The following is a 14030-nucleotide window of genomic DNA, read 5'->3' as shown; positions in this document are numbered from 1 at the left end:
ATGGATGTCATTTACAGTGAATGACAGGCGAGAAGGTAGAAAATGCTTAGCTGGAAAGCAAATCCTCACAGTGTCCCCTGGTTCTTTCCTTGGCTTTTATATTGTGTCCTGTAAGGTACTCTAAGCCAACATTGAAAACATTTTTGTGCATTTAGCTTTCTCTTTTTATAGGTGAACTTTCTGCAGGAAATAAGGAATTTTGGAGAGGGAGGGCACATAGATTTGTAATGATCTATTCCGTGTTTAGTCCCTGTAAGAGTCCCTTTCAAGGTTTGTCAGATGGGTAGCCTGTCTTTCTCTAATTAGATTTATTTCACAGTATTAAAAGGGTGGGTAGCTAATGCTAGAAGAGTGGTTGTTAGGGGCATAGGTTAGTATCTAGAGTTGGATGGCTCCAACTTGTCCAGATCTCAGGATCCAGAGCCATTCTGAGTATTAGTGAAGATAAAACTACCTGGCATGCATGTAAAATACAGGGTATTTTGTAATCCTTGTTTATCTCTCAGAAAATAATATTCCTTGTTTCTTTCAAGAGTACAATAAATTCTACTAAGTGGGTCCAAAATACTAAAAACTAGACCTATAAAGGTAACAGTACTATGTAATTAGGAACTTTACCTGGAATATATTTGTTCACTATGAAGTATTTGGAGCAGAATAGTTTTTTTTTTATTAAAGAATTTATTAACATTGAGAGAATAGTTTTAATATTAACAGCAACTGGCTAGTTTACCATTAGTGGTGAGGCTTTAACTCTGGGTCTGGGTGCCCACCTGACCCCTTGAGCCACAGGGCCACTTCCTGTTTTCTAGTGCTTAATTGGATAAGAATATCACAGACTTTAGTGCCTGGGTTGGCCTTGAACTGCAATCCTGAGATCTCAGCCTCCTACGGAGGTAGGGTTACAGGCATGACCCGCCGTGCTTGGCTGACTTTTTTTTTCTCTTAAACTATATTATAATAAAATCTCAGCGTTCTTACTAAAATTGATTTTTTTTGTGTTTTTAAAAACAAGAGCATAAAATCACCCTCTTGTAATTAGATAATCTAGTGCTTTTTAGGTTGTTCATTAGATGTGTAATTGTTATTTCAGAAATCCCTTATCCATTAGTAGTGATAATTACTGGTAATTACTGTTCTATTTCTGTCTCCATGAGTTTCCCTGTACTGGGCATCAGGTTATATAAATCTTAGCCTTTTCGTGAAACTAAACTTAAAAAATTCAAAGATTATTTTACGTTCGATACAAGTAGATTGTATTTGGAGTGCCTTTGTACTGCAATCATTGCATTCCTGGAGTTGCTGGTGATAGCTGTTTTGGTAGTGCTGCTTCTAATGGTGTTTTTCTCTCTTTTAGCTTACCAAGAGGTTGCAAGGACACCCTAATAGGTAAGATATTTAGGTGACTTGGATTACTCTCCCCCCCCCCCCCCCCAAAAACAGGGTCTTATTTTGTATACAAGATAGCCTTGGACTCATTGTCTTTCTGGCTCAAGCACTCTTCCCTGATACTGAGTTACAGATTTCTGGCAGGTCTGTGCTATGACTCCCAGCTAAGATTTTTTTTTTTTTTTTTTTTTGGCCAGACTTTTGTGCTTGAGCTAGCCTTGATCCACGATCCTCAGATTTTAGCCTCCTGAGTAGCTAGGATTGATTACAGGTGTGAGCCACTGGTTTTTGGCTAATACTTTGGTTTTTGAGACAGAGCCTGGAACTTCCCAAGTGCTGGTATATAAGCTTCTGACACTGAACCATCTGTTTTATAATTTGATTAAACTTCAGTAGGAAGTTAGTATTAGAGAGATAAAAGGGTTCTCCTCCCCCCCCCCCCCCTTTTGAACTGTGCCTGGGCACTGTCCTTGGGCTATCTCAAGGCTAGTGTGCTCTACCACTTGAGCCACAGTACCACTTCCAGCCTTTTCTGTTTATGTGGTACCGAGGAATTGAACCCCCGGGTCTTTGTGCATGCTAGGCAAGCACTCTTATCACTAGGCCAAACTCGTGGCCCAAGATAAAAGTTTTTAATACAGTATTGTGAGTATCATACAGTTTTTCTTTTCTGATGTATATCTTAGGCTCACAATGGGAAAGAATCAGTTAGGATTTGGTATCACCTGATTCTGCTCACTAGTCTCTATGTCCTGTGCGGGTGGAGAGGCCTCTTTTTTATGGGTCTTGGGGCTTGAACTCTGGACCTGAGCTCTTCACCTTAAGGCTACTGTCCTATCCCTTGAACTATAGCCTGACTTTCTAGTAATTAACTGGAGATAAGAGTCTCCGTTCTTTTGTGCCTGGTCTGGTTTTGAACTATGATCCTCAGATCTCCATCTCCAGAGTAGCTAGGATTATAGGCGTGAGCCACTGTGCCCGACCTCTGTAATCTCTTTATAGTTGGCATTAAATATGAACATAAGATGGGAAATCTTTTTTGCGCAGTTGAGATAAAGATTACTGTATTGGGGCAGGGAGTTTGGCCTAGTGGTAGAGTGCTTGCCTAGCATGCACAAAGACCTTGGTTGTGTTCCTTGGTACCACATATATAGAAAAAGCTGACAGTGATGGTGTGACTCAGGTGGTAGAGCTCTAGCCTTGAGAAAGCCCAAAGGACAGTGCTCAGGTTCTAAGTTCAAGCCCCTCAGGACAAGGGGTGGGGGGAAGGTAACAACTGGCATTAGTTGTGAAGTCATACAGAATTTTCATTCTTGAATTGAGCAGGGATTTTTGCACTGTTTTCTAGTTTACTCCATGCCCCCTACGCCCCACAAAATTAATATTTTGTACATAGACTCAATGAAAAAAAAGAAACAGAAACGTACAGAAGTAATTTATTGTAATCAGCTTGAAAGAACACATTTTATAGATCTCACTTGCCCATCCGGAGTTATACTTGGTTAGATGTAGTTTTGAAGTAATCCAATTAATTTACTTGGATTTCTTCTTTTCCAGTGCTGTGTTAATGGTTCAATGGCTGAAATGTGTATTAACGGTTCATGCATCATACCTATCTACGGTACGTTTTCCTGAAGTCCAGAGGTCATAATGTTTGATACATGACTCATTTCTTCTCCTTCATTCACTATATATTGGTTTCCCCTATGATTGACAAACACCTTTTTTGTTGTTGTTGTTTTTTTTTAGTGGAATCTCTTCTGGAAATAACTCCTGATAGGTGAAAGTATTAGAGTAGAACTTGTGTAACGCTTAAAGCTATGTATCATGTAAAGAGGTCTTAGCAGCATACCTTAGCTTTTAAAAAATTAATTTCCTTTATTATTTTTATAGAGGTGATTACAATTACATCAGTTGCATGATGAGTACATTTCTTTACCCACAGTGATTTCTATTCCTTACTATTCCAGTCCCTCCAACCTGAGTTGTATCGTTTACTTTCAAGGTCCAGTGAGTTCTACAGCTGCACTCTTTTTTTTTGGCCAGTCCTGATCTTGAACTCAGGGCCTGAGCACTGTCCTGGGACTTTCTCAAGGCTAGAGCTTCACCACTTGAGCCTCAGCACTACTTTTGACTTTTTTTCTATATATGTGGTACCGAGGAACCGAACCCGGGTCTTCGTGCATGCTAGACAAGCACTCTACCATTAGGCCAAACTCCGGGCCCCTACTGCTGCACTTTTTCTCCTCCTCTAGTTCTGTACCCTCCTCCCAACACTTTTGAATATGTACATTTGAACATAGCAAGTAGAAAGTAAAGACACAATTCAAAAAGTAAAAAACAATACAAAACAGGTCTCTTTGTTTCCTATGTCTTAGAGTTTATTTCACTATTTTATTTTTTACATAAGCATGAAAAGGTACTTAAGTATTGTGTCTTTGTGATTCTCTCCTAAGAATATGCCCTTTCGTTCACACCATGAATCCTATATAATTGGTCATATCCCAGTGCATTTTAGATCTACCTTTCACATTAAAGAGAACATAGGTCTGTTTGTCTCTCTGAACTAGGTTTACCTCATTTAATATGATTTGTTGTAGTTTATCTATTTCCCTGCAAATGATTTTTATTATTTCTAATGGCTGTATGAGATTCCATTGTGGATAGATACTATATTTTTTGGGTCCACTCTGTTGTGAGTTATCCAGTCTGTTCTCATATCTTGGCTATTGTGAATAGTGTGGCAGTAGAATGGATATGCAGGTGTCTTTATTATATCCTGTTTCACGATGTTCAGGAGTGGTATACCTCTGCCTAAAAGTATTAACTTTCAAATGAAATTCCATTTCTTGTTTAGATGTCAGAAACAGAAAGTAAAGGCTAACTAAAAGGGAGAGTATAGGATTGTTCTGTCTCTGCCTCTCCCCCCCTTCTGTTTCTGTGTCTCACCCCCACCCCGCCCCCATCGGTTGTAGGGTAACTGAGCCTGGGTTTTGTCCCTGAGCTCTTAAGCTCAAGGCTAGCTCTCTGGCTAGCTCTCTCTGAGCCACAGAGCCACTTTTGGTTTTCTGTTGGTTAATTGGTGATAAGAATCTCATGGACTGTAGTTACTGGGCTGGCTTTGAACTGAGGTCCTCAGATCTTAGCCTTCTGAGTAGCTGGGATTACAGACGTGAACCACCAATGCCTAGCTATGATCTTTCTTAGAGCTATACAGGGACAGATGGTGGATTGCCCTTAATTTCTTCAGTGTGGCTCATAGAATGCATTAGCAGAGGATACTTAAAATGCTGTGGGAAGTTGAAAGTGCCAAGGTCTTAAGATAATGCTAGATAAAATCTATTGTCATTAGAGGTTAAGAAGAGAGAAAAGCCCCACTTCCATGAAATATGTAGTGGAGTTAGTAAATTGTTTTCCTTGCCAGGACATTGCAGTCCTCTGTGAATGTATATGATGGTATGTGGTTGTGCTAGAAGTGGCTACTGCCTCAGAAGTATCTGAGTAGTATCTGTAAGGAGGGCAGCAAACACGATAGCATCTTGCCATGGAATATGATGCTTGTAAGGTCTGCCGAAAGGAAACTCCATGCATTTCATAAAAGGGTTTATTGTGTGAGGAAAAGAGCTGACTTCCAGCTGCCCAAGATGGCGTCAGCTGCTCAAGGGAACTTACGGTGGGAAGCTAGAGATTATATAGAGGGAGGGGTGTGGCCACAGCAGAGCAGATGTGATCTCAGGGTATGTGGAAATACCTCAGAATGGGGGCATCTCACTGACCCCAGGCATGCCAGTTGCCAGGATTACGGGTGCTGGGGATTTCCACTGTGTAGGAACAGAGAACAAAAGGGAAGGAGTTATTTCTTCCAGGCGGACCTAACAGTGCTAATATGAAATGGTCTTTTTTTTTTTTTTCTAGTTGCCTGATCTTGTACACCAGCTGGGTACACTTTATCAGCTAATGGAAAGCAGAGTCAAAACTTTTCAGAAACTCTCCCACCTTCATGGCAAACTTATTCTGCTCATCACGCAAGTAAGTGAATCAGTTGTCTTGTGCTAAAATGTTTGGAAGCGATGGGAATGAAGTGAGGAGTAAAGGTTATTTTTCTGAACATTGAGAGCTACCTTGATCAGCAAGAACCTGCTAAGTCAGAATCCGGTGTTTTGAATTTTAGAAATATAGAAATGTACACTAATCACGTCAGGTGGCTTTCAGTTTTCAGAGGGAATCATTCCTTTAGTTTGAGGACCCTGCCCTGGGGTCAGCCAGGCTTGCATTTTGATCATTCTTGATAAACCTCCCAATTTCAATTGGAACGACAGATATGTATAACCACTTCCAACTTACTGAAGTGAGTTCACAGTCTTTTTTTTTTTTTTTTTTTTTTTTTGCCAGTCCTGGGCTTGGGCTCAGGGCCTGAGCATTGTCCTTGGGTTTTTTCTCATGGCTAGAGCTCTACCACTTGAGCCATAGCAACATTTTTGGCATTTTTTTTCTGTGTATGTGGTACCAAGGAATTGAACCCAGGTCTTCATGCATGCTAGGCAAGCACTCTACCGCTAGGCCAAACTCCTGGCCCTTTTTACCTGGGCTGTCCCTCCCTCCCTCTCCCCATCTCTCCCCTTCTCTCTCCAGTTGTAGGACTTGAACTCTGGGGCCTGGGCGTTGTCCCTGAGCTCTTCAGCTCACAGCTATCAGCCTACAGCTTGAGCCACAGTGCCTCTTCTGGTTTCTTGATGATTAATTGGAGATAAGAATCTCAAGGACTTTTAGTGCCCAGGCTGGCTTTGCACTGCGATTCTCAGATCTCACCAGGCCTCCTGAGTAGCTAGGATTACAGGCATGATCCATTGTGCCCAACTAGGCTGGCCTCTTAATCCTCTTTCCATCTACCCCTAGAGTTAGCTAGAATTACAGGTCTGAGTTACTGTACTCAGCCCTGAATTTTTGTGTGTGTGTGCGTGTGTGTGTGGTCCTGGCTCTGGAACTCTCAAGGCCTGAGCACTGTCTTTGGGTTTTCTCATGCTAGAGCTCTACCACTTGAGCCATATCTGGCTTTTTCTATGTATGTGGTATGAAGGAATTGAACCCAGCCCTTTGTGCATATTAAGCATGCACTCTTACCACCAGGCAAAACTCCCAGCCCCTGATTTTTTTTTTTTTCCTGTGCCTTTGTCCATCTTATATTCAAGCCATCCATTACAGTGGAGAGATCAAGTAGGTAGATGTCTTCAGAAGTAGCTGTGGTGGTTATGATACTTGATATATGTTTATGCTCTCTTCAAAGTTGTACTGTCTTTCAGGTTACAGCCTCAGAGAGAACGAAGAAAATGGCCTTTCCTGAACAGAAGGCAAAATTGGTGTATGAAGAAGGTAAAGGTGGAGGGTTGGAGGGTCTAGAACTGGGTGGCTAGTGTCTCACAGTCAATTGTTTTCTTTAGTTTGAAAATGCATCCATCTAAATCTTGCTTTGGAACCCTCAATTATGGCAGCAGCTTATAAGATAATTAAAGAAAAGAAGCAAGTATGGTATGAATGAAAAACATGCTTAGGTACTGAAAAGATTGAATAGAACTCCAAACAAACTTTGTCAGTACACTTAAGAGCCAGATGGGACTCTAGCTTTTATATATCTGTAATTCTATCCACTTTGGGAGGTAGAAGTATGAGGATTCCTTCCTGAGGTTATCCAAATAAAAACTCAAGACCTTATTTTAAAATTTTAACAGGAAAGTTTGAAGCTATAACTCAAGTGTTAGAATAATTTCCCCCAGTAATTGAAAAAAAAGCACTAGGTGGTATATACGGTTAATCTATTAAGAAACTAAAGGCCAATACTTACTTAAAGCCATTAAGTGTAAAGTTAGCTTAATAGATCACCCGATCCAGAGGTTTTCCTTTTTTTTCCTTTTCTTTTCTTTTCTTTTCTTTTTTTTTTTTTTTTTTCTTAAATCACTCTACCTCTTGACCCACAGCACTATTTCTGGTTTTCTGGTGGTTAGTTGGACATGAGATTCTCATGGACTATTCATGCCCAGGCTGACTTCTTTTAACCATGATTCTTAGATCTCAGCCTCCTGAGTAGCTACGATTATAGGCATGAGCCACTAGCACCTGGCCCAAAGATTTTTTTTTTTTTAAAGAGATGATTTTGTCAAAGTTTGAAGGAACAAATCAGATTTTGTGGTAGAGAGTTAAAAGTTTCACTTGGTAGACTACTGATTTAAGACCCCCAAATTTAATATTTTATGCACAAAGCATTTTTTAATGTCAAAAGTAACCTTACTTAAGATTTAACATGAGTCAGGCACAAGCAAGAAAAGACCATTTCACATTAATTTGTGCAATTAATGTGTTGTTAAAATTAACATTTCAGGCTATGACAAATTTTTCAGTAAAATAACATGGGCCTGGAGTTTGGCCTAGTGGTAGAGTGCTTGCCTAGCATGGACGAAGACCTGGGTTCGATTACTTAGAACTACATACATAGAAAAAAAGATGGAAGTGGTGCTGAGGCTCAAGTGGTAGAGCTCTAGCCTTGAGAAAGCCCAAGGACAGTGCTCAGGCCCTGAGTTCGTGCCCCAGGACTTCCCCTCTCCCTTAAAAAATAATTTAATAGAATTTTATTAATCCATTAAAGGAAATTTTCATTAATAAAAAACCCCATAGAAATGCAGACTTTCTGGTGAGGAAGAAATAATATAAAACCATAGTCATTATAGGAAATGCAGATTAAAACCATAGGCATACTTTGATGGATGAGCAGTTGAAAATAGATACTTGGAAGGATTTATGAAATGGGAACTGGGCTCCTTTTGTGCCCAGGCTGGCTTTGAACCTTGGTCCTCACATCTCAGCCTCCTGAGTAGCTAGGATTACAGGCGTGAGCCACTGCACCCCGCTAGTTGTTCTTTTTAGAGAGCAAGTGCTACACCTGGCTTCTCATTCACTGGATACTTGGAGCTTTGTCCATAGGGATACCTGGCCTTTTCTACTTGGTGTTCTGTTTTTTTTCAGAAGCCTTGATGTCTTATACTATCTGGTCAGTTGTGATGCAGAGTTTTCATACAGTTTACAAAACAATATTGGTTAAAAAGGAAATAGAAGTCAGTATAGAAAGCTATGTGCAGCTGTGAAACTCATCTCAGTTAAATTTTTTTCTTCAGCGAAGGTTTGGGGTTTCAGCCCAGGGCTTGAAGCTTCTAAGTACTACTTACTAAGCCACACCTGCTGCCCAAAAATGTTTGTTTTTTATGCTTTTTTTATTTTATTTTATTTTTTTTGCCAGTTCTGGCTTGAACTCAGCGCCTGAGCACTGTTGGGCTTTCTCAGGGCTAGAGCTCTACCACTTGAGTCACAGAACCACTTCAAGCTCTTTTCTATGTATGTAGTACCGAGAAATCAAAGCCAGGTATTCATGCATGCTAGGCAAGCACTCTACCACTAGGCCAGCCTCTCAGCCCCTCAAACTATGTTTTTATTGAAGTATGTTATTATGTAACAGGCTAGCATTGTCATCTGTAAATGGTACCAGGGCTAGAACTTGAGGACTTTGTGCCCTCAGCTTGGTTCTATCGTCCTCCCTCTGTATCCCTTGAACTGTTCTGACTCTACTACCTGCGAGTCACATCTTCCAGCCCTTTTCGCTTAACTAGTGATAAAGAGTGCCTTGGACTTTATGCCTGAACTTGTTCTGAATTGTCATCCTTAGGTCTCAGCCTCCAGAATACCATGGCTGGATTTATTTGTTTGTTTGTTTATTTATTAACTTATTGATCAATCCCTGGTCATGGGGCTTAAACTCAGGGCCTGGGTGCTGTCCCTAGCTTCTTTTGGCTCAAGATTAACACAGTGCCACTTGTGTCACAGTACCACTTTTTTTAGTAATTTATTGGAGGTAAGAATCATTATAGATTTTCCTACCTGTGCTGTCTTCTAACCCACATCCTCAGATCTCAGCCTTTGCAGAAGGTAGCATCATAGTATGAGCTACCATCTCTGGGCTTGGATTTTATTTTATTTAATTACCTTCTAACTGACCTACTGTCTGGGGTTTAATGAGAAAGGGAAGGCCATGACTTGCTATGATGACATCTACTTGGTTTCGCTTCTGGCTGAGTTTCAGAGATGACACCTTTCTCTTGGCTGTCTGAGCAATTCTGGCAGATTGAATTCTGGTGGGGTCATAATGTGTGAATTTACTTTTTTATTTTTTTTAAAAAATTTCTGTCATGGGGCTTGAACTCTGGGCCTGGGCACTCACTGTACCTGAGTTCTTTAGTTCAAGGCTAGCCCTCTATCCCCTTGAGCCAGAGTGCCGTTTCCAATTTTTTGGTGGTTAATTGGAGATAAAAGAAATGAGTAACATGGACCACCATCCTCAAATCTCAGCCTCCTGATAGCTAGGATTACAGGCTTGAGTCATAGTTGCCTGATGGGTGGGTGGGTATGTATGTATGTATGTATTACCTGTCTGGGGCTAGAACTCGGGGCCTCGGTGTGCTGTCCTTGAGCACTTTTTGCTCAAGGCTAGTGCTCTGCCACCTGAGCCACAGCACCACTTCTGGCCTTTTCTGTGTGTGTGGTACTGAGGAATTGAACCCAGGGCGCCGTGCATGCTAGACAAGCACTGTACCACTAGACCACACTGCTGACCCCGGATTTTATTTTTAATGAGTTATAAACTTATCTTATATAAATAAAAACTTTTGAAGGCCTTGAATTTTTAAAAGAATAAAATATGTGTGAGGAAAAATGTGTAAATCTATAGTCTTAAAATTTATAAGATAAAGTCTTGTGAGGAGCTGCTTCTTTCCTTGTTAGTGCAAAGCAGTGTTGAAGGTGGTTTAGGCTTATTCCCTTATACAGCACGCAGAAGTGAGAGTTGAATGTGTCCCAGTATGCAGCATGCAGTATGTCTTCTGTACAATAATGAATAATTGTTTCTGTGTGAGTTGATGCACATCAACAGCCTGGCTGAGTACCACACACAGAGATGCTTGAGCCTGAGTGGTTTATGTTTGAATTCTTCTGAGTTTTATGAGTTTACATGTATTTCCTCGTTGGGCACTCTTTAATTTGGAAAAAAAAAATCCCAAATGCTCTAAGATCTGAAGCTAATAAAACTTTTCATGAATATGTACATCCCTTGTACTGGGCATTAAACATTGTACAACAATGTGTATGTGAAAAGCTAACAAATTAGTGTGCTCAGTCTCTTGCTTGCCATTTGCTGTTTTTCTCATATCTTAACATGTCTTGTGCTACTTACTTTTTTGTTGTTGTTTTTGTGGATCATGGGACTTGATCTCGGTCTTAGCATTGTCCCTGAGCTCTTCAGCTCAAGGCTGCTACCCTATCCCTGGGCAAACCCCACTTTTCTAGAGGTTAATCTGAGATAAAATCTGCCTGTGCAGGCTTTGAACCTTGATCCTCTGATCTCAGTTTATAGGCATGAACCACAGCACCCAGCTTGGTTACTTTGTTTTTTTTTTTTAAAGCAGATTAGTCCATGGGGTTTGAGTGAGATTGGTTATCTCTAAAGTTTCTTTCAAAGATCTTCTAGGACTTTTCGGGGCGGGGGGGGGGGGGAGCTGTTCTGGGGCTTAAACTCAGGGCCTGAGCATTGACCTTGGGGCTTTTCAAGGCTAGAGCTCTAATTATGCCACTGTGCCACTTCTGGCTTTATTTCTATGTATGTGGTACCAAGGAATTGAACCAGGTCTTCGTGCATGCTAGGCGAGTACTCTACCTCTAGACCAAATTCTTGGCCACACTAGTACTTTTTTTTGGCCAGTCCTGGAGCTTGAACTCAGGGCCTAGGCACTGTCCTTGGACACTTTTTGCTGAAGGCTAACACTCTGCCACTTGAGCCAGAATACCACTTCCGGCTTTTTCTGTGTATATGATTCTGGGGAATCTAACCCACTGCTTTGTGCATGCTAGCCTTGCATCCTACCACTTGACCATGCTCTGGCCCTAGGACTTTGTTTAAACTAGATGTGACTCTAAGGCTTGGTTCAAACATTTTGTGAAGTGCATCGGTACAGGTGTGTTCATAGGGTATCTCAGTATTGACTTTGTTAGATTTGGTTTTTTGTTACTTTAGGATGGGTGACAGCCTTTTCTTCAGTTTCCTTAGTGCTTAAATTATAATCTATCCTTGTTACTCATCAGTGTTACTAGCTAACACTGATGTAACGAGTAATGCTCCCATTTCTTCTGTAGTTTATAAGCTGGCATTTTTCTATAAAGTCTTGCCCACGGCAGGACTGTTGGATGGTCTGGTAATGACTTAGTATTTTATGGTGAGACTTTATAGGGGTTTGGACTCTTTCTTAATTATGTATATGTGAGGTGTGGGGGGGATGGTGTGGGGAGAGAGGGAGGGAGAGAGTTAACTCTGGTTTGGGTATTTTGTTCCTTAGCTTTTTTGTTCAAGGTTAGCACTCTACCACTTGAACCACATCTATACTTCTGGGGTTTTTTTTCCCATATATTTTTTATTGTAATTAATAGAAGGGTTACATGATATTTGCCAGTTAGATGGTGCATTAATTCCCATACATTGATACCCTTTCACATGTCTTGGTCCCCATTCCCCCCACCCCCACCCCTCATCTTGTTTTCCCCCCTTCCCTATCTAATTTCAAATAACCAAATACAAATATATACAATATATCAGGTAACAAAGTGAGATACTGTAACAATAGGAGATAACCAAGGGACAGCAAAAGTGATGAGAGATAACATAGTACCTTAAGAACAACAATCATTAATTATATGGCTTATGTTTACATCATATTTTAAATGACAAGTTTAACAAACAAGTGTTCAAGGAGGGAATCTCTAATTACAATCACTGGGACTTAGTATTTGTATTTAGAACTTAATCAAAATTAGGCTAAGGGTTTGTATGTCATAGAAACATATTAATTTATGAAATAAAACATGTCTATAGAGTCATAGGTTTTTATGTCTATATAGTTATGTTTGTATTTCCATTACCATGTCCATAGCTTTGGGTATGCAGTTATTGAGTCCTCACTCTTGTACTCTTTGGATTTAATAGCCACATGTTAGGGATACCATGCACCTTTTGTTCCTTATGTCTTGACTTGTCTCATTCAACATGATTCACTCTAGATTCATCCACTTCCCTGCGAATGCCATTATTTTATCTTGTTTGTTGGCTATGTAGAATTCCATTGTGTATATATACCACATTTTCTGTATCCATTCATCTGCAGTAGGGCATCTGGATTGTTTCCATCGCCTGGCTATTGTGAACAGTGCAGATATGAACATAGCTGAGCAGGTGTCCTTGTAATATCCTGGGTCATGCTGTTCAGGATAGATGCCCAGAAGTGGTATGGCGGGATCATAGGGAAGGTCTGTTTTCAGTTCTTTAAGGAACCTCCACACTGCTTTCCAGAGTGGCTGAACTAGTCTACATTCTTACCAGCAGTGTAGTAGGGTTCCTTTTTCTCTACCACCCCGCCAGCAACTGTCATTGTCTGAGTTCAAAATCTTGGCCATTCTTGTTGGGGTAAGGTGGTATCTTAGGGTTCTTTTTATTTGCATTTCCTTTATGACCATAGATGATGAACATTTTGTTTGTTTTTTTCCTAGCTTGGGTTCAGCTCAAAGGGAGAACTCCAATACTCTGTTGGTGGTTTGTTAACCCACTCTGGCAAGCAATATGGAGATGCCTTAAAATTTTGCTTACTCAGCAATTCCAGTCCTATGTATTTATCCAATAGAAAGCAGGCAAGGTTACTGTATAGCCAATAAGCACACCATGTTCACCATAGCCTTATTCATGGTAGCTACAGTATGGAATCAGATCATATGCTCCTCAATGGGCAAATGGGTCCAGAAAATTTGTGTATATATACACAGTAGAATTTTATCCAACAGAAAGAATGATATTGTACCGTAAGTAAGGAAATGGGAAGACTTGTGGACATAACCCAGATTCAGAAAACATTGTATGGTTTCCCTCATTTGTGGTTAGAATGTGTAGTATGCATCTGGTTAAAAGTGAATTAGGGGGCCGAGAATTTGGTCTAGTGGTTAAAGTGCTTGCCTAGCATGCATGAAAACCCAGGTTCGATTCCTCCGTACCACATGCATAGAAAAAAGCCGGAAGTGGTGCTGAGGCTCAAGTGGTAGAGCTCTAGCCTTGAGAAAGCCCAAGGATAGTGCTCAGGCCCTGAGCTCAAGCCCAGGACTGGCCAAAAAAAAAAAAAAAAGTGAATTAGCTGAAGTATAATAGACTCCTGATGGAGAGCTCGAAGAGTATAACATGTTAGAGCTTATAGATCAGAACCTGCAGGGATGCACCATGGTGGGAGAAGTAGACATAGAAAGGGGAAAGAGGGATGGGGGATGCAGTCAAGAGTTTGTTGTATATACCACAAAATTAAGTAAGGGTATGGGTGGATCAAAGGGTGCTAAGAACGATGACAGGGTGACACTAAGTTGCATTGTATTCCTAAACTGCTTTGTTAAATGGCATCTACTATGTGCAACTGCTTGAGGATAATAAGCTTGAAGAAAATGATTTTTTATTTTCATATAATCTGGCATAGTATAATCCCAGTATTAGAGTAGTTGAAGCTCCAAGAATTGTGAGTTTGAGG

General features: G+C 40.6%; 1 protein-coding gene and 1 non-coding gene across 2 annotated transcripts in view; both read left to right on the top strand.

Annotated features, from left to right (window-relative positions):
* Wdr43 (WD repeat domain 43) overlaps positions 1 to 14030 on the top strand; it is a 52510-nt gene that overhangs the window by 35758 nt on the left and 2722 nt on the right. The window contains exons 13-16 of the mRNA XM_090337230.1: positions 1358 to 1389; positions 2947 to 3010; positions 5305 to 5418; positions 6690 to 6759. Coding sequence (XP_090193356.1) covers positions 1358 to 1389; positions 2947 to 3010; positions 5305 to 5418; positions 6690 to 6759 — 280 coding nt within the window. The remainder of the gene's footprint in view (positions 1 to 1357; positions 1390 to 2946; positions 3011 to 5304; positions 5419 to 6689; positions 6760 to 14030) is intronic.
* On the top strand, positions 9466 to 9543 carry LOC150060932 (small nucleolar RNA SNORD53/SNORD92). The gene has a single exon (XR_016536308.1). It is a non-coding gene; the product is annotated as a small nucleolar RNA SNORD53/SNORD92 (small nucleolar RNA).

Source organism: Megascapheus bottae, chromosome 7 (genome assembly GCF_031878675.1).
Source record: "Megascapheus bottae isolate mThoBot1 chromosome 7, mThoBot2.hap1, whole genome shotgun sequence".
In the NCBI taxonomy this organism is placed as follows: domain Eukaryota; kingdom Metazoa; phylum Chordata; class Mammalia; order Rodentia; family Geomyidae; genus Megascapheus; species Megascapheus bottae.
This window is presented reverse-complemented; position numbering and strand designations above follow the sequence as displayed.